The sequence below is a fragment of the Cynocephalus volans genome, chromosome 9, assembly GCF_027409185.1.
Source record: "Cynocephalus volans isolate mCynVol1 chromosome 9, mCynVol1.pri, whole genome shotgun sequence".
In the NCBI taxonomy this organism is placed as follows: domain Eukaryota; kingdom Metazoa; phylum Chordata; class Mammalia; order Dermoptera; family Cynocephalidae; genus Cynocephalus; species Cynocephalus volans.
The window spans coordinates 37,018,951-37,036,874 of NC_084468.1; the positions used below are offsets into that span (position 1 = coordinate 37,018,951).

At 41.4% G+C, this 17,924-nt stretch overlaps 1 protein-coding gene across 14 annotated transcripts in view; it reads left to right on the forward strand.

The window, feature by feature from the left end:
* The window catches only part of LIMCH1 (LIM and calponin homology domains 1), a 349,568-nt gene that overhangs the window by 291,074 nt on the left and 40,570 nt on the right, over window positions 1-17,924 (forward strand). For all 14 annotated transcript variants that reach the window (XM_063108319.1, XM_063108316.1, XM_063108321.1 and 11 more), the window contains 5 exons: window positions 801-836; window positions 5,648-5,774; window positions 7,282-7,439; window positions 7,651-8,059; window positions 11,242-11,460. In XM_063108319.1, the coding sequence (XP_062964389.1) occupies window positions 801-836; window positions 5,648-5,774; window positions 7,282-7,439; window positions 7,651-8,059; window positions 11,242-11,460 (949 nt within the window). The remainder of the gene's footprint in view (window positions 1-800; window positions 837-5,647; window positions 5,775-7,281; window positions 7,440-7,650; window positions 8,060-11,241; window positions 11,461-17,924) is intronic.

The following is a 17,924-nucleotide window of genomic DNA, read 5'->3' on the forward strand; positions in this document are numbered from 1 at the left end:
GTGGGAGCTGCTTTTTTAAAAATGTACATAAAATATGCCCTTGTAATGTTCTCATTTTTTTTCTAATTTGATCTTTTTCTTTGCTTTTATCAGATACATTTAGACCTCAAGTGACTCTATTGCAGACTGTACAACTTTATAGAGCTAAATAATCGAAGAAATATAAAAGATTGGAAAAAACTTTGGTTTTTTAAGTTATGGAATATTATCCAAGTCTGGTTTTGATTAAAGCTAGCAGTTTTCTGCATGCAGAAGACACCGATTGGGGTTCTGGTTGGAGTTCTGGTTTGCTTTCAGAAAACTGCTGAAACACTCTGATGTAACTTTGCAAATGCATTAACATGTCAGAGTTAGGGTCAGCGAGTGTGTGCTTGTATATTGGGCATCCATTACGACCATTACTGCTAAACATAAAGGCACAAGCAATTTAACTGTTTGCGAATGACCATACAGAATATATGTGTGTTTTTTAAGCTGCCTTCTCTAAGCATTGTGGGTTGCACCTAGGCCTTTTGTGTTCATATTGAACAGATTCTTCCTTTGTGGGTAGCATGGTGATTATTTTCATTTCTCCTCTGGGTTTTAATACAAATTTTGTATTCTTTAGAAATAATAAGATATTTAAAAAAAACTTCTAGCAGCTAATGAATATTGCTAATTGTATAATGACACTTCTCTTCCAGTACGATCAGCAGAAAAGGTTTGGCACACGTATTTCACCAGCAGTCTTCATTTCCAGCTTGGTTACAGTGTTAACTTTCTATCTTGCCAGTCCTCTAATTTTGTATTTGGTCTTATAGATACGGTCTGAGAACTCCTGTGTCTGATGACGCAGAGTAAGTTGTCTTGTATTCATAGGATTACATTAATTACTAGCCTAAACTGCATGCTTCCAGTACTTACCACTAATTGAAATGCAATTGATGCCCCAGTGAATGGAACAGTTAACTGACTCATGCGGCAAAGCACTTGGCGTTGGAATGCAGAACATATGTTCTGTGCTAGAAAGATGAATGAAAAAGCAACTTAAGCATGATTCTAATATGCAGCTGCTGCTTAAAACTTAACATTTGCTTTTCATAGACTGGGCACGTTCAAGTCGTTCTTGTTATGGTTTAGTTGGTGATACCCCTTCTGGACCACAGAATCATTAAAGGGGATTCTGAATTTTGCATTTAATTCTTGATATGTTGGGGCTTAAAGTTAACAATGAAGTAGTCACTCCTGCACTCACATTTTTTAAGCTAAAAAAATACATCCTAAACCACTAATTATACATTCAGAAGTCTTAAGTTCCTCCCAGGTAGGAGTTATATAAACTGTGGGGTGCTTGAGACCAAAACATTGGGGTTTCGTTCAAGTTTCATGGCACAGCAGGGGATCAGGGATGTAAAATATGCCTGGGCTTCTCTCCCTGCTACCTGACTTTCACTCCTCTCAGGCATTCATTCTCCATCCTGCACCTCACATCCAAATTTGAGAAGAATCCATACTCTCCCACTTGTGCCTAACTTTGTTTTGAAATTGGATTTCCCATACGCAGATCATTCTGAAACTGATACACAAAGGCAAAAGTTTTCTTTGCAGAATACTAGCCTTCTCTGGTTTAAGTACTGTGTGTTTTAAGGAACAGGCTTAATATCTAATTCCAGCATCAGTGGTCTGCTGAGTCTGATGTCTCTCCTCTCTGTCAGAGGCATTTTGTGACCTTGTGGGCGTCAGGGCCATTCGATGAGTGAAGATCAACACTCTCTCTGCCTGTCCGCATTGCCGGAGCCATAGTTTCATGAAGTGAGGAGTTTAGATAAGGGTGTAGAACATGAAAATATCATTTCCACTGATGACAATGAGATTAGGCAAAAAAAAAAAAAAAAAAAATCATGTTTTCAAATTGTGCTTTTTCCATGTTTGTGTTCAAGATGTTAGCTTAGTTTGGACTCTTAGCCCTAAGCAGTCAGACTCCAGTGCCAAGTTTCTGATGTGCGATCGCTGATTGGTTAATGGCATGACAGACAGAACATTCATGTCTCAAAACCAAATTCCACCTGAGCTTGACTGACTGCACAGAGTTAAGTAGTCTATAAAGCTGAGCCCCAGTTATTACTTTCAAAACCTGCAGTGGCAATATTTAACATTCACTGAAAGGAGGATTATAAAAGATTGATAGGCAAAACACTACATGGATTTGGTGAGCAAAAACATTTTGATAGAATGGATTTTTCCTTCCTCAATGCAAAATCACTGTGCAATTTGCCTAAAATAGCTCTCTGGAAAACCTGAAGAGGTGAAAGGAAGGGAGCTACATCAAAGAGCTTTTGAGTTTTGCCTGCACCTAAACGTGGAAACTCACCCACAGGAAAAGTTAATGATTTTTTAAAAGGAGCGGGGATGGGCAATCCCTTCTCTCCTTCTACATGTTTATAAAAGCAGCCCATACCGAGAGGAGTAAAAGGAGCTTCTTTTCCAGAGGTCTAATCTGGAAATATCCGAAGTGCTGAATCTCCTGCCTTAGAGTAGACACAATTTACATGAAACTGTGTGGGGAACAAAATGAAAAATTAATATCAGGAGTTTATTCTTAAATAGAAATTTATGCTATTTTTAGTTTATTCCTCTACTATCTCCCTTTTCCAAAATCTTTAAAGGCAATTATTGGCACAGGCTATGTTTATTAGTAATTGACACATTCTTAAAATACAGCACAATCAAAAAAAGATGTGCCCTTTAAGAAGAAAATAGGTCAGGGGCAGACCTACCACACAGGCAAATGGAGAAATTTCCGCCTCCTGGCCAGCCAAGAATGTTTCCATAGATTTAATTTCACCTTCTTGTCCCATTTCCTCATGTGCATACTCCTCCTCTACCAACACTCTCCCCACTAAAGGAGTCTGTACCTTGCAAGAACCATAGGCCATTTTATTCTGAATTTCCTTACCTTAGACTTGGGCCAGAAACAATTTCCAGGCTTCCCTTAAGGTAGTTTGATCCCAGCCCTCAAAAATGCCAACCTGCCACACAAGTGCGACTCCTGGGCTCTGCAGCCAGGGGCCCTTGTCCCAACAGCCCAAGGGCCAGGCCTATGGTGCTGAGAAGCACAGATTCATAACAAGTCATGTGAATATTCTGGAAGCTGGGCTGCTCCAGGATCCTCCCCAACCCCTGCCATCACACCTTCAGACACACACTTCTTCATTCGAGAGGCCAAGTCCAACCTCTGAACTAGGGAACATTTTCTGAACGGTGACTCAGCCCATTTTCTGTCTAGAATGATCAATTCTCAGCTTTCTCAGTTCCTTAGATATCTCTCACAGTTACTTCTTTTTTGACCAGTTTGCCAGGGGAAAATAGTACTTCCTGGTATATAAGAGGGCAAACAAGAGTTTCTCTTTTTTATTTAACTAACCAGCTTTTGGCCACATTTGGGCTGAGGTAGTTAGAGCTAGGTAGGTAGGGGCAGATATGGGAACCCAGGAGAGAGGACGGTAATTCTGAAGGTCTGCTCCTGTTTTCTACATGCCCATGGAGTGAGATAATGAAATCCCAAATCCTGGAGGAGACCATTGTTTTCCTCCTGAGGTACCAGAAGACCTGGCTCTATAGCCAGCCATTGTGGCCTAAACCAAAATTCTGTCCTTTAGAAATTATAGATGGCAAAGTTGAAGGGGTAAGGGACCCCACAATCTTCCAACTACTTAGTAGATTATAAGAGGGTCCCAGCTTGGAAAGGTTTATGTCTTCTAAGATCTTAGCAAAGATTGCACATTGCCTTAAAAGATGGACTGGATTGGATATTCTAAAGGTCAAAAACATTATTTTTTAAAAATAAATTTTAATTTATTTTATTTTTTATGATAAATTTCAGTCTCTGAAAGGCCTACTTAAGTGAATTTTGATCCATGTAATTTAAAACACATGGGTTAGACTTTTCTACCTAACCCTGCAAATTCCTAAATCTTTCTTAAACATTAATAAGTAGTATAAAATAGGTAAAAAAATCACAGCCCTTCTTCCCTTTTGAGAACATTCTAGAAGACACAGCTGCCAAAATCAACACTTACCTATTCACTGAGTGTGTGAAGGCAGCTTCACACAGTGGATTGTCATTCCTATCCGTGCAAGGAGAGCCTCAGATATAAGTCCTTCTATGTGGCTGGGTTATCAGAATACTCTTGGGGAAGACATGTTGCAAGTACAGTGTTTAGTTTCAGTTCTCTTAGGTCAGACTCAAATTGCCCAACATCTGGAGAGAAAGGAGAGGCCCTACACATTCATGCAGACTCATTTTGAGAGTTGAAATGAAGGTGGGCCGCCACTGCTTTGGGGGTCATCTTCTCTTTCCAGAGAGCTGCCTGCTAAGGAATGTGTTGCATCCAGCAATGCTGCCTCTTTTCATTGTCATGAACTGTGGCCATGGGGACAGTGATTTTTGATGTCACTGAGGATGTCTGGAATGAGTTGGGGCTAAGTGCATGGCCTTTCTAATTCTTTGTGTTAAGCCGGCTTCAAAAATGGACTATTACTGTCTTCTGCTGCTACTGGTTAACAGTGAACTTGTAAGGGCCTCCCTCCATTTCATGATTTTTGAACTCTATGACACATTTGGCCTCAGAGCTAGACATTTCTTTGAAAAAAAAAAGAAAGATTTTTGCTTCGGTTTCTATTTTTGTTTTCATCTTGCTGCTTCAGCTTTTGCTGTAACAAAGGTCTATGTAAGCAACACGGAAAAGGCCCTATAGTCTTGCCCTACATTTAATAAGCTCTAATAAAATATATTAATTATATGTGCAGCCTAAGGGTTTTTTAAAAATTGCTTTCCCTATCTTTTTTCTTTTAAAAGAGTAAATTCAGAGGTGTCTTGAAAAAAAAAAGTAGAATGGTTGTGAACATATTAGGTTACAAAGTATATACTGATTTATATATTTAACTCCTTTATCTTATTATAAAATATCTTATTTTCTTGATTCCAAGATACCATCAACTGCACTATTAATTACAGTTTTACAGAAAATAAAGAGAAATAACCTCATCAAACACATACATGGTCAATTCATAGTTGTTGGCTGCATCCAAAATTCAGAAAATAAAATATGGAAAAGTGGGTGTCTTAAACTTTAAGGCTATGTGGTATTTTTTTGAAAATGGAGAAATTGCCTTCATTCATGTAGGAAGCATTTAAGCCAGCTCTTTACACAAAGAAGCATTTACTGCAATAAAGTTTCATTTTACGGAACACCGACCTCCTTCCCCACAAATTCTTCCCAAGTAATACACCTTTTTACTTCTCTTCATTTTATTTTAAAATACATTTCCAAATGAGGGGAGCCCAGAGCTTCAAATGCTTTACTCTAGTCTTCTTTAAACATATTGGGCACTTACGTATAAAATGATATTGACCCGATTGAGTGCCATCACCGAAGACAAAGACGGTCCCATTTTGGCTTTTGCTGCAGAAGGAGGTGGGGGTGCAGCCAGCATGCCCGCCGCCTGCAGATCGTGCGAGCAGAGCCACGCCGCTGTGTGAGCTGCAGAGGGACAGGGGCAGTTTCCCAAGCCCCACAGCGCCCCCACGCGGCAGAGCGCCGAGCGTGCGGAGCAATGACGCGCGCTGAGCCCGCTGCGTTTTTGTCTCTGCTGTCTCCGCTCTCAGGAGCACGAGTCTGTTTGACATGCGGTGCGAGGAGGAGGCCGCGGTGCAGCCGCACAGCAGGGCCCGCCAGGAGCAGCTGCAGCTGATAAATAACCAGCTGAGGGAAGAGGACGACAAATGGCAAGATGTGAGTTCCGGCCAAGGCCGCGCGGGGCAGCGGGGAGGCGACTCATAGCAGAACATCGGGCTGGGTGGGTCGACCTGGACTTGAGAGCCCTGCCGGGAAGGGAGCCCCTGGAGACTTCAAACAGCGCCACAGTGAGTGTGGGGATCGAAGGAAGGTTAACAGCAACACGAAAGGTGCGAGCGAGTGACTTGGGCACATGATCAGGAGGTGCCCTTGCCAGAAGCTTGGCCCCAAAGGACAGGGAGCGGGAAGGAGGCAATGCAATGGGGTGTAGAACTGATGATGCGCTGCCTTTGGGGATTATATATTTGAAGTTGATTGTGTATTTGATGATGATGATGATGGCAACAACAATCATCTCCAACTTGGAAAGTGTGTCAGTACCAGGCACTGTGCTAAGTGCTTTGCATGTATTAATTCATCTAATTCTTCTAGTGAGTGAGTGAACTAGCAACTGTGATTGTCCTCGATCCCACAGATGATTCCCAGCCCTGCTAAGTCACTTGCCTAAAGTCACAAAGCTAGTGAGAAGGGGAGCCAGGATTAGAACCAGGGAGGGAAGGCTGGAGAGGCTGAGGAGGACTTTGAGATTGTTTGTGTGCTGACAACCAAGAGCCAAAGCAGGGAAATAGCTTGAAGCTCGGGATGAGAGGAGGGAGGGTGGATTCTCTCATTTAATTCTCACAGAGCGCTCTGAGGTAGGTGTTGTCAACTTGACCCTACCATTAGTCAAAAAAAGTCGGCTCCTCCGAAGTTGATAAAATGTCATAATAACTTTGTCTACAATATATTGAGTGCTCACTTTGTGCCTGGCATCTTACGAATTATCACATTTAACCCTACAAACTTGTAAGAAGAGATGCTGTTATCATCCCCATTTTAGAGATGAGGAAACTGAGGTACAGAGAGGCTAAGAAACATGCCTGCTGAGATTCCAAAGCATGGAAGGATTATTTTCCACAGCTGCATTCCTATCCATCTGACCCCAGAATCCTAACTTCATCATTATGCTATAACCTGGAGGATTTGTGGTGAGGTTGATGTCAGGAGTAGATGAATTAATACATACAGAGTCATCGGGTCCATAAGACTCCACAGCCGATTTTTCTGCCTTTACTTCCTTCCATGAAGAAAACGTATAGGTTAATCCCTACCATTCCATTGTCAGCAAGCCCACTCACAATGCAGAGGTCATAAATAGGAAAAAATGAAGTTTCTTACAATTATCTTGTGAGGTAATTCTCTAAAATTTGGCAACTGACATGGAATATGATTGCATATTTCACACTGTACATTTAAGTAAATGCTCTGCTCTGTCTAATGTAGATAATACCTGAGTGTTTCTGCCTCTGAGGCCTTCCTACTCCAACCAGACTTGCAGTGGGTCGTGTGGGGGTGCTCTAGCATAGTGCCTGGCCCAGAGCAGGGCCCACTCAACTCTGAAGAGTAAAATGGAATGGTGTGCAAGCCTGAAAGACAACATTGTGTCTCTCTCTCTCCCCGCCAGGACCTGGCTCGTTGGAAAAGTCGTAGAAGAAGTGCTTCTCAGGATTTAATCAAGAAAGAGGAAGAAAGGAAAAAAATGGAGAAGTTATTGGCTGGAGAGGATGGGACAAGTGAACGCAGGAAAAGCATCAAAACCTACAGAGAAATTGTTCAAGAAAAGTGGGTTCTTTCTGTTGTTGTTTTTTAATGTACCATATTATCTAGATGTGCTTTTTCTAAAAATCGTTGGTTATCACAAAGGCTCTAACACCAACATTTTACGCTCCCTGCACTGTCTTTTCAGCACTGCCTTGGCTCCTACCAAGGTCTTTGCAGTTTTCCTGCCTGCTGACTTTCTTCTTGCTTCCCTCTCCCACGCCCCATCCTTTAGAGAGCGGCGCGAGAGAGAGTTGCACGAGGCGTATAAGAACGCGAAGTCCCAGGAGGAGGCAGAGGGGATTCTTCAGCAGTACATCGAGAGGTTCACCATCAGTGAGGCTGTTCTCGAACGCTTGGAGATGCCAAAAATTCTGGAAAGAAGCCATTCAACAGAGCCAAACTTATCCTCCTTCCCGAACGACCCCAACCCCATGAGATACCTGCGGCAACAGTCACTGCCTCCCCCCAAGTTCACTGCCACTGTGGAAACCACTGTTGCACGTGCCAGTGTTCCGGATGCCAGCACGTCAGCAGACAGTGGGTCTCCAAGCAAAACTGTCACTCCCAAAGCAGTGCCTATGCTGACGCCCAAGCCTTACTCCCAGCCCAAAAACTCTCAAGAGGTTCTGAAGACCTTTAAGGTAGGACAGGTTCCTTAAAAGTAGAACCAAAAGTGAGCTCCAGGTAGTAAGTGGAAAGAAGCATCCTGATTCAAGAAAATGCAATTATTTTTACCAAACAAAAGCAAAATATGTTAACATTTACAATTGTAAAGTTTATGTGTCTCGGGAGATTTGGTTTGCAGATACTTCAGGGATAGATGTTCCTCTCAATTACTGTTGTTAATACTGATGGACTTGAATGAGCATGGTCTAGTTTCCAGTTTGGTAGAATGGCATGGTCTCTCTCTGGTAGTGGTAGCAAACCTTAACTTAGTAATACCCTAGTAACTCCAGCTATCTGGAGGTATGGCAACTCCTCAAAACAAAATGTAATTGCTTTTGGTTTAAAGAGAAGTATATACAGCTCCCTGTCTTTCAGGAAGAAATTAACATTATATCCAAAAAGATGCTATAATTGAAAAAAATGAAATACCAGGAACACACGGCAGCATAAGATGTACTGGGTCCTCAGATGAGACAGAATTTTTTTTTAAGTAGAGAGAATTGGGTTATTTTACCAATGAATGTCCCAGAACTGAAAAACCTAAGACAACCAAACATCTCACTTCCTTAAATTCCGGTATCTTCCCTCATATCATGAGGAAGCACTCATGTTTTGTCTTAAGCTCTTTTGACTATAAACAAAAATCAGTTGTCATTTCCCTGCCTACTACATGAGTTCATAATAGGAGACGGAGGTGGAATTCATCACTAGGAGATGTGACCATGATGACTGCAAAAAAGTTTGGTCACTAAGCTGAGTGATACATGCCAGTGCCGTGCACCTTCCCTATAGCATTTCAGAGGGAATCAAATCATACTTTCTGGCTTTTGCTAAATAACTCTGAATGTATCTTAAAAATCTGTGCCTTGGGCTCTGATAGAACAAAAGAAAAATGCTCTGGCTCTCTCATCTGCGTTGAATTGAGATGTTTGTCGCTTTAAGGGCAGGGGCTGTATCTGTTAGTCACAGTGTCATGCTGAGAGCCTGGCCTGGGTGCCCAGGACATAGTCCTCACTTGGCAAGTGTTTATGGAATAAATACACGTATTTTTCCTGAGAAGGTGAGCTACCAATCATGCAGACTCACGCGCACACAGATATACCGTGTTCATGTGTGCCGAGTGGCCCGCCTAAATAGCTTTCCTTCACCTAGGGCCTGAGATGATGGACGGGCTCTGATAATTCATGAAAGAAGATTTTATGTTGAAGTTGCCCAGAACAGGGGTGGGGAATACATTTATTTAACCAGGTATCCAAGGCATCTAATCAAGTAATCTGGCTGTCCATTTCCCCTCCTTTATGTAAACAGTGCAATGTGATCATGTAAACAGAAGAATTAGGATAAATGACTTTATGGCCAGATTTCACCTCTGAGAGAACCCTGTCCTTCACTGTGGCAAGATGGTGTAGAGGCCTCAGGAAGAGTCTGCAGGGAAGAGTGTTGAGGAACTTGAGTGTTGCTCCTCTTAAAGCTAGAAGTCATTCTTGACCACTCACTAGTGGGGGTCCTCTTGACTTATCATAGGCCTTAGTAGTTTTTAACCCTATGGACGGCCTACAGCTCTGTCACTGAGTGGGTGGACAGGCGGCTGTGTTCAAAGGTAATGTGTAATAGGGCAGTTGCTACCAGATAATGCCAGGACAGAAGCTAAGGGGTACATGTGTATGTGTGTGTGTGTGGTATGTGTGTGGTGTGTTGTGTGTGGTGCGTGTATGTTGGGTGTTTGTGTGTGGTGTGTTGTGTATTGTGTGTGTGACGTGTGTGTGGTGTGTGTGTGTGTGTGTGTATTCATATTGGTGGGTGGGAGGTGGGGAATACAGGCTCAGTGGTTTTCCAGGTACAACAGAATTAAGAGTAAAGGAAGATCAAGTGACATAGCACAAGGCAGTGATCTTCACACTGAGAGTTGCCTCCTGTTGCTAGGTTATGAAATTAATTTAGGGGTTTGAAATCAGCATTTAAAAAAAATAAAGTGGAATAGACTACAATAAAAACAGCACAGTGCATCACACACAATAAAGGTAAATAGTGTTTTGGGAAACTTCTGTTTCATTTATATTTATGTGTGTGTGCTGAGTTGTGATTTAAATTTCTCTTTTATGGGTAACCGATAATAGACTATGAAAGTGAGTGGCTTAAAGTAAATAAACCACAAAAAATATCTAGCCTTTCATTATTTCTTTTGAAAGGTTTTAGAAGGCCTAATAATAATCATGGCTAGTCCTTAAGTACTTAAAATGTGTCAGGTACTGTTCTAAATTCTGTACATATATTAATCCATAAAACCACCATAACAGCTTTATAAGGGAGATACTGTTATTTTAAATTTTGCATTTGAGCCCAGAAGATAGGAAAATTGTTGAAGATTACGTGGCTGCTAAGTGGTAAAGCCAGAATTCAATCTTAGGTCGCTAAATGCAGAGGTACCTCTCATAACCACTGTGCATATTGTATCGAACCAAGACAGAGATTTCTAGATGCCTTTCAATAAGGCAGGCTAGCCGTACTCTTTGTTCCTTCTTTCTTACACTCACCACCTTCCCTAGACATGAGTGCAAAACAAAAATATTTTAATGTGCATGGTCTTTTTTTTCATTGAAAAAATTGGGGTTGTAAAATTAACTAGAAGTAGGGATTTATTGTAACATAGTATAATGTTGGGTCCCCAGCTCTCTGTGACAGCTTTAAAAAAGTGCCTGTTGCCCCCTCTACCACCATGGGATAACCTGCCAAATATTTCTGATCTGAGGTAGGTTCCACCTAATTTACATGTTAGCCAGAAAAAAAAGAGTCAAAATTGTGGAATAGCAGTCAGAGCTTAAATGAAAATTACTGCAACTCACGTAGCATGTGTTTATATTTAAGATTCTTTGGTTTTCTATGCTTTAAAATAAAAGCCCACCATAAAAAAGGTGGACATAAAATGTAATCTACAGTGAAGTGGCCCGAGAAAGCCAACTACCTTTTAAAGAGGCTCTTAAAGATGGCATTTATAGAAGTCCTAACTTCTAGAACTGATCAAACACTTGAGATACCTTATTCTTTGTTGGGCTGTGATTATTAAATGATAATCTTTTAAGGTAATTCTGAATGTGCTGTTTTGTTATCGTTTTTGGTTGGGAAATAGCATGTTTTGTGTCTGTTCTGGTTTTTATAGGCAGATGGGAAAGTCAGCATGAATGGAGAGACAATTCATGGAGACACAGAGCAGAAGCAAGGAGAGTGTCCGACAGTTGCACCTGCCCCCTCCTTAACCAAATCCCAGATGTTTGAAGGCGTGGCCAGAGTGCATGGGTCCCCAGTGGAGTTGAAACAAGATAACAACGGCATTGAGATCAACATAAAGAAGCCAAATTCTGTTCCCCAAGAACTGACGGTAAGAATCAAACTTTTCCCCCTCTTTGGGATAATTCAGTTGTGGAAGAATCTGATTTTAAAATAAGTAGGTCATGATAATGATCATTTCTTTCAATGTGAATGTATTAGTTTGCTAGGGCTGTTGTAACAAAGTAACACAAATTGGGCACTTAAACAATAGAAATTAATTATCTCACAGTCCTGGTGGCTAGAAGTCCAAAATCAAGGTGTCAGCAGGCTTGGTTCCTTGTGTTGGCTGTGAGGGGGACCTGTTCTCTGCCTCTCTTCTAAGCTTCTGGAGGCTGCTGGCAATCTTGACGTTCCTTGGCTTACAGACGCATCACTCTGATCTCTGCTTTCCTCCTCACGTGGCGTTCTCCCTCTGTGTCTGTGTCCAAATTTCCCCTTTTTATAATGACACCAGTAATACTAAGGTAGGGGTCCACCCTACTCCAATATGACCTCATCTTAACCAATTATATCTACAACTACCCTATTTCCAAATAAGGTCACATTCTGAGGTACTTGGGGTTAGGACTTCAAAATACGAATTTTGGGAGACACAATTCAACCCATAACAGTGTAAGGTAACATAATTTATGAATAAGAAATTACTTTTTCTTGTCTTCACATTATTGGTGTCCAGTGTTATAGAAAAATAATCTTTAAAATACCCTTATTTTCCTGTTTATTTGGGACTTCATTATACTTGTTAATACAATTTGAAAATAACTGGTGCTATCAGAATCTGGCTTTCCATCTCTGACAATATGTATAAAAGGATCTTTTTTTAGTAAAAAAAAAAAAAAAATCCCAATAATTCATTAAAACTAATTTTGTTTATCAGCTTAACCCTTTAAATTTAGAGTCATTTAAAGCACTAAGGCACTATTGAATAACAAGCCAAAAATATAGGGTAATTCAAGAACAGAAGAAAAGAGAACTCAAAATAACATTATATTTGCCACTTTGGAGTAAAAGTCATTGTCAAGAAGATTATGATTTCTTAGATCTCTCACCAGAAAAGTTCATGCTGGTTTTACTGATCAGACCAAGGCTGTCACTACTGCAGATACGGCCCAGCCTTCGGTACAAGCTGGACTCTGTTCATTCTCATTTGCCCTCACCAGAGGCTGAATTTCTGCTGTTTTGGTTTATAGCTCTTGGGTTTGTATTGCAGTTACAGGATGGGGAAAACTGTCAAGATTCTTCTCCCAGCACCTAGAAAGGTTTGGTCCAGATGGAAACCTGTCTTCCAGCTCCAGAGCTGAGCGTTGGGTGACCCAGCTAGCTAAAACCCACCCAGCAGACTGGATGTTATTTTTCCTTTCTCTGGGATTTGTCTTTCGAAGAATAAAATTAAGTTTTTTTGGAGGAGTTGAGTGGATGTAATTCTTCCCCAGTCTCAAGTGCTCCATGAAACAGATTCAATTGGGAATAGACCCAAATCACTTCTCCACCGTGGTGTCGTGCTTTCTCTTCTCTGGGAGCAAAGTTATGGGATCCAGGCAAACACTGAGTCTCTCAGCCTAGACTTGAATGTTACTTTTCATTTGCATAGATGTTACCACCCCTGAAGAGTTCTTACGAATTATCATGAGATAGAATACTGAGTTCTGCTTTTAGTGTGGGAACTTAACTCATGGAGTAAACATTAACTTATGCTCTTAAATTTAAATAAGAAGCCCCCCACCGCCAATGAATTAGACATTATAGGGATGGAATTGCTTTTCTGGCATAGTTAGTAATTCTGTTATTTCTCTTTCACCACACTTAATGATGAGTATTTTCTAAATCCTCTTCATTAAAAAAAAAAAAAAGGATTTCATACTGACTAAATATCCCCCAAAGTATCTTGTTTTAAGAGAAGCAAAATTACATGATCTGAAAGAAAGAAATCATGTTATTTCAGTTCATACACTATCACAAGGAGAACTCCAGGCAAAACGTGGCCTTATGGACTTTCTCCCCAGAAACCGTCCTGATCCTGGGCAGCCTCAGGACATAGGTCCAAACTCATGGAAAAGCCTGGAAGTCTCTTCCTCTTGTGTATTTCTTCCAAGGAGAAATTGCCTTGCTCAGAGAAATTTCTAATTCAATAAACCGTAATGGTTCTGAAGAGATAGTCGCATCTATGTGCCCTGTCTTTAGTACTTTAGGCTCTTACATTAACTCTGGCAACAGCTATAATTTCTGGGTAGGTAACTGTACATATCTATCAGACTATATACAAAGCTGTTAGCAGCTGTACTACAGGCAGCTCTGGCTCATTACTAAAACACTCTCCATACAACCTTGCTTTACTTCTCCAGTAAACCTACTCCTTTACTTCCTTCTCCATTATCCCAAGGAAAGCATTTCTTGACTATGTTATAGCCAGTATACTACTGGAAAATTGAATTAATCAGTCAAGGCAAAATATGGTGGCCAGCTTAAAACAGCAAGCAGCACTTCAGAACCTCCCAGGGGATTGATACCAGTTTGGACTTGATTTTCTGTTTCTAACTGATTTGCCCAGCTCTGTAGGGCTGTCAAAGGAATAGTGTTCTTCTTTTTAAATGGTGTCTTTCTTCCAAAAACTGCATTCCCAACAGATACACTTTCTACAGAGGAGTAGCCTCACCCACCACTAAAAGGTCACCATTCCTTTAGGGCAAGCTGGAACTGTCCAAAGGGCACATTGGCAGCAGTAGGCAGGAGCATTAATGCAGACCAGGCAGAGCGACGGGGAAGGATGGCCATGAGACTCTGGTGGGGGAAGGGAGGAGTCGGAGTGTCAGCCTTTCGGGTTGGCAGGGACACTTGTGTATGACATCATGTCATCTTAGTTTCCTTCCACCTTATCTTTCTCATTTAAAGCTCTTGGGACCATGGCTCTCTTACTTTAGAAATAGATAAGTTAGGATTGTTTTGTGCTTTTTGAAAAAATACTTTGGCTGTACCTATTGTTCCAGAATATTCCAGAACATCCTCAGTTGAATCACTTCTATGGTAATGAGATTGCACTAGCAATTCCCTTGCAGGTGAGTGCCTGCTAACTGATAAGTATGACTTAAGGACCTACTCTGTGCCCCATTTTTTGAAAGAGAAGAAAAAATTTATAAACTTGCTGGGGAAAACAATTTTCATAAGGCAACTAGAAAAGTATATAAAACAATTTATAATTAAATACTAGATTATAGAGTAAGAAGACCAGAGGGATCTAAGATTGCAAAGGACAGGTAAGATCATTGTGGGTTGGGTTTAGCCTGGGAAGGTTTTGTGTGGGACGTAGATTTTGAAACCTGACCTTAAGTGTAGGATTTGCACTGGAATAGAGGAGGGGACCAGGCTACTCCTCAAGCTTGGAATAGCAGCATCAAAGGTATAGACTGTGGTGAGGAGCCTAGCAGAGGACCCCAAGAGGGATGAGGGGTGACGAGGGTGACTAGGTGCTGTACACTTCAGGCAAAGGGATCGAGTCCACCTCTGTCCCTTCTCCCCACCCCCTCCAGTTATCCCTGAGATATTTCAAGGGTTTTTTGTTGTTGTTGTTCATTTCAGCCTTTCTGTTAAAGCCTCAGTAGAAATCTCACACTTTTCTTTGCATTTTAAAATACTGGCTTCTGTAAGAAAAACACAAGGGCAGATTCCTAAAATACAAGATGGGAAAAGAATTCAGAAGGTCTTATGATCTGAGTACTCCCCGCCGACACGCACAACCAGCCCAGCGACAACCACCAAGCCTCAGCAAGAAGGGCCCCGGGTGCCCAAGCTGGGGTGGTGGGGGCGAGGGCTTTGCCACACTCCCCTGACATCTGCAGCCAGCCCGGCAATGACCAAGCCACCACTGGAATCCCCCCAGTCTCCTGTGGGAATGAGGGAGGAGCCACAGGCCTCAATCTCACCCTTCCTCCTTCCTCCTTCTTCCACCCCATTTCCTTCCCTTTTCCCCTCTCCGCCTCCCTCCCAGCTGCTCTGCAACAGCATCATAGAATGTAAAAAAGTAATATTAGTAAAGCTACATTTTCTTTAGAAAAAAAAATTTTTTTAATCTGAGGACTAATTTATCCTGTTTAGTGGTTTTCAGAAACATTTTTTTTGTCTCCCTCAAAGCTATGCTAGTGTTTTTTTGATCCACTGTCAGTTATGTTTTTATTTAAATCTCTTCTTTCCTGAAGAGTACCAAAATAACCCTTTCCTAAAATACCTATAGTGCTCCTTGCACTAGGTCAAAGATCAAACCCCACCTGAACGAGTAAAACTGTTTGAGCCTCAGTTTATATTTAAAAATAAGCACAGTAATAGTATGTACATCCAGTGGTTATTGTGAGAATTCGTGTCCATAGAGCACGTAGCATGATGTCAAGGCAACTCTTAGACCGCAGGTGCCCTTAAGTTATTTTTAACACTGTCACTCAACAAATGGGAGAACAGAAGTGATTATACATTTTTCAGAAGCCCAAAAAGGTGATAAGTGCAAAGGGTTTTTGGATTAAGGTAAGATCATCAAAATTACCATCTTGAACAGATGTGAACTTCATACAAATGAAATGAATACCTTGTCTTCCAACAAGAAGCTTGTCCGTTGTTCCGGTTGTAATTCTCTAAAAAATACAGGTGTGAACAGCTGTTTCCAGAAGACAGTCGCCCTCTCACACACACACGTGATTGTTCCTGCAGCTATTTTTGCTTCTCCTTTTGTTCACGCTTTCCCTTTTCTGGCTTCCTCCTGCTGCCTAGACTCCTGGGACCCCACCCATGGGCCCTGCTGTCACTCCCTTCCACGACTGTTGATCAGTCCCCTCCCCCAGCTCGTCCCAAATGATGTAGCCCGGGCTGTCCTGCTGGCCTGCACCTTCCCACCAGGTTTGTGGTGATTCTTCCTCATTGACCAAGGGACAGACTCAGCTGCTGGGTATCTAAACTACTTCATCTGCTTTTCTCAGACAAAGTATCGAGGTAGGTCTGTTTTTCCTGTATTGAAAAAGCTCTAGGCCTTCCTCTTGAAAATTCGGTGTTTATGCTTTCTGATCCAGGAAAACAGACAATCAGGTCTTTCTTGAAACATTTCATTTTGCAGTGAGGCCAGGGGGAAGGCATTTGAGTAGGTGCAGTTTTGCTCACAGTTGAGACCAACTGCAAATTCCTTCTAGATGTCAAATGTCGACAAACATTTCTTTAGAAACTGTTTTTCTCCATCTAGAAGTTGTGAGATGGTTAGATTTAAAGCTCTTTAAAAGTCATTACAGATATTTAGATACAGAAGTGTTTACAGATTTCAGGAAAATATACATCAGGGAAAATAAAAAATTAAACCTGGCTTATCTCACCTGGATCAGAGCCTCATGTTGTTAGTTTTAAAAGGTTAGTGTAAAAAGAAAAAAAAAAAAACGAAAAGTTTAAGATATTGAGAGCCTGATCCTCCATGTAAATTCTCTTCCTTCCAGTGGCAATAGGTATTTAATAGAGGTATAAAAGTGAAAGGAGAAACACATGATAGCATATGTGGCACCTGGGTCATGGTGTCAGGGCATAAATAGACTGATTTTCCAGGCTCCTGTCCAGAAAAAGTCATTCAAGACTGGAGGCAGGAAATCATTCAGAGTCACAGAATAGTCCGCTCAGGAAAGGACCTTGGACATCACTTGCTCCAACCCGTAGAGGTTAAATGATCAGTCCAAGCTCCATAGCTCCTCTGTGCTAGACAGGACCACCACCCTAGCTAAAATGAGCAGCCAGATGTTAGGCAGGTTTTGGGGCTAGACCATGTCCTTCTCAAGCCAGGAAACTGTCACCTTCCACTTATGGCCTCAGGGCTGAGCCTGGCACCCAGGCCAGCTTGGATCCAGTTCTCAGTCAAGGGGAAGCCAACTCCTGGCGTGGTCCCACGTAATCTTTCTGTGTTCTCATTCATTCATGTCCAGGGATCTGTTTTTATTTACTTGTTTTTATTCTTGAGAAAGTGTTACCAGTTGGAAAAGGAAAATCCTCTCCTCTGTTGAGCTGTAACCAAAGGAAAGTATGGGCCAGAAAGCACATTTTGCAGCAAGGCGGGTTTGTTTGAAGCAAACCTCTGAGTCTATCAGGACTGCTGAAAACTGCCCACTTTGAACTCATTTTCTTTGAAGTGGTGATATGAGTAGAATAGAAACAAGCCTTCAGGATGGAGTATCCAGACATAAGTTAATTAAACTGGCTTGGGGATTTCCCTTGTTTACTGATAGTCTACATACATTGCAGAGTACAGAAAACTATAAAGAAAATATAAACTATTATTACTCCAGCCACTCAGAAATTAATACTGCTAAGGTCTTTAAAAATGTGTATCCTTCTCCTCTTTTTCTCAGAGCATAAAAAATATTTTTAAGTGGGTCTATGTTATTCAAACTGTGTTGTAGCTTGCTTTTTTCTCTTAATTTATCATGAATATTTTGCTGGCAATAGCCTGATTCTGATGACTCATGCATTTAAATTAAGCCGAAGTGTATGAATTCCATAAAT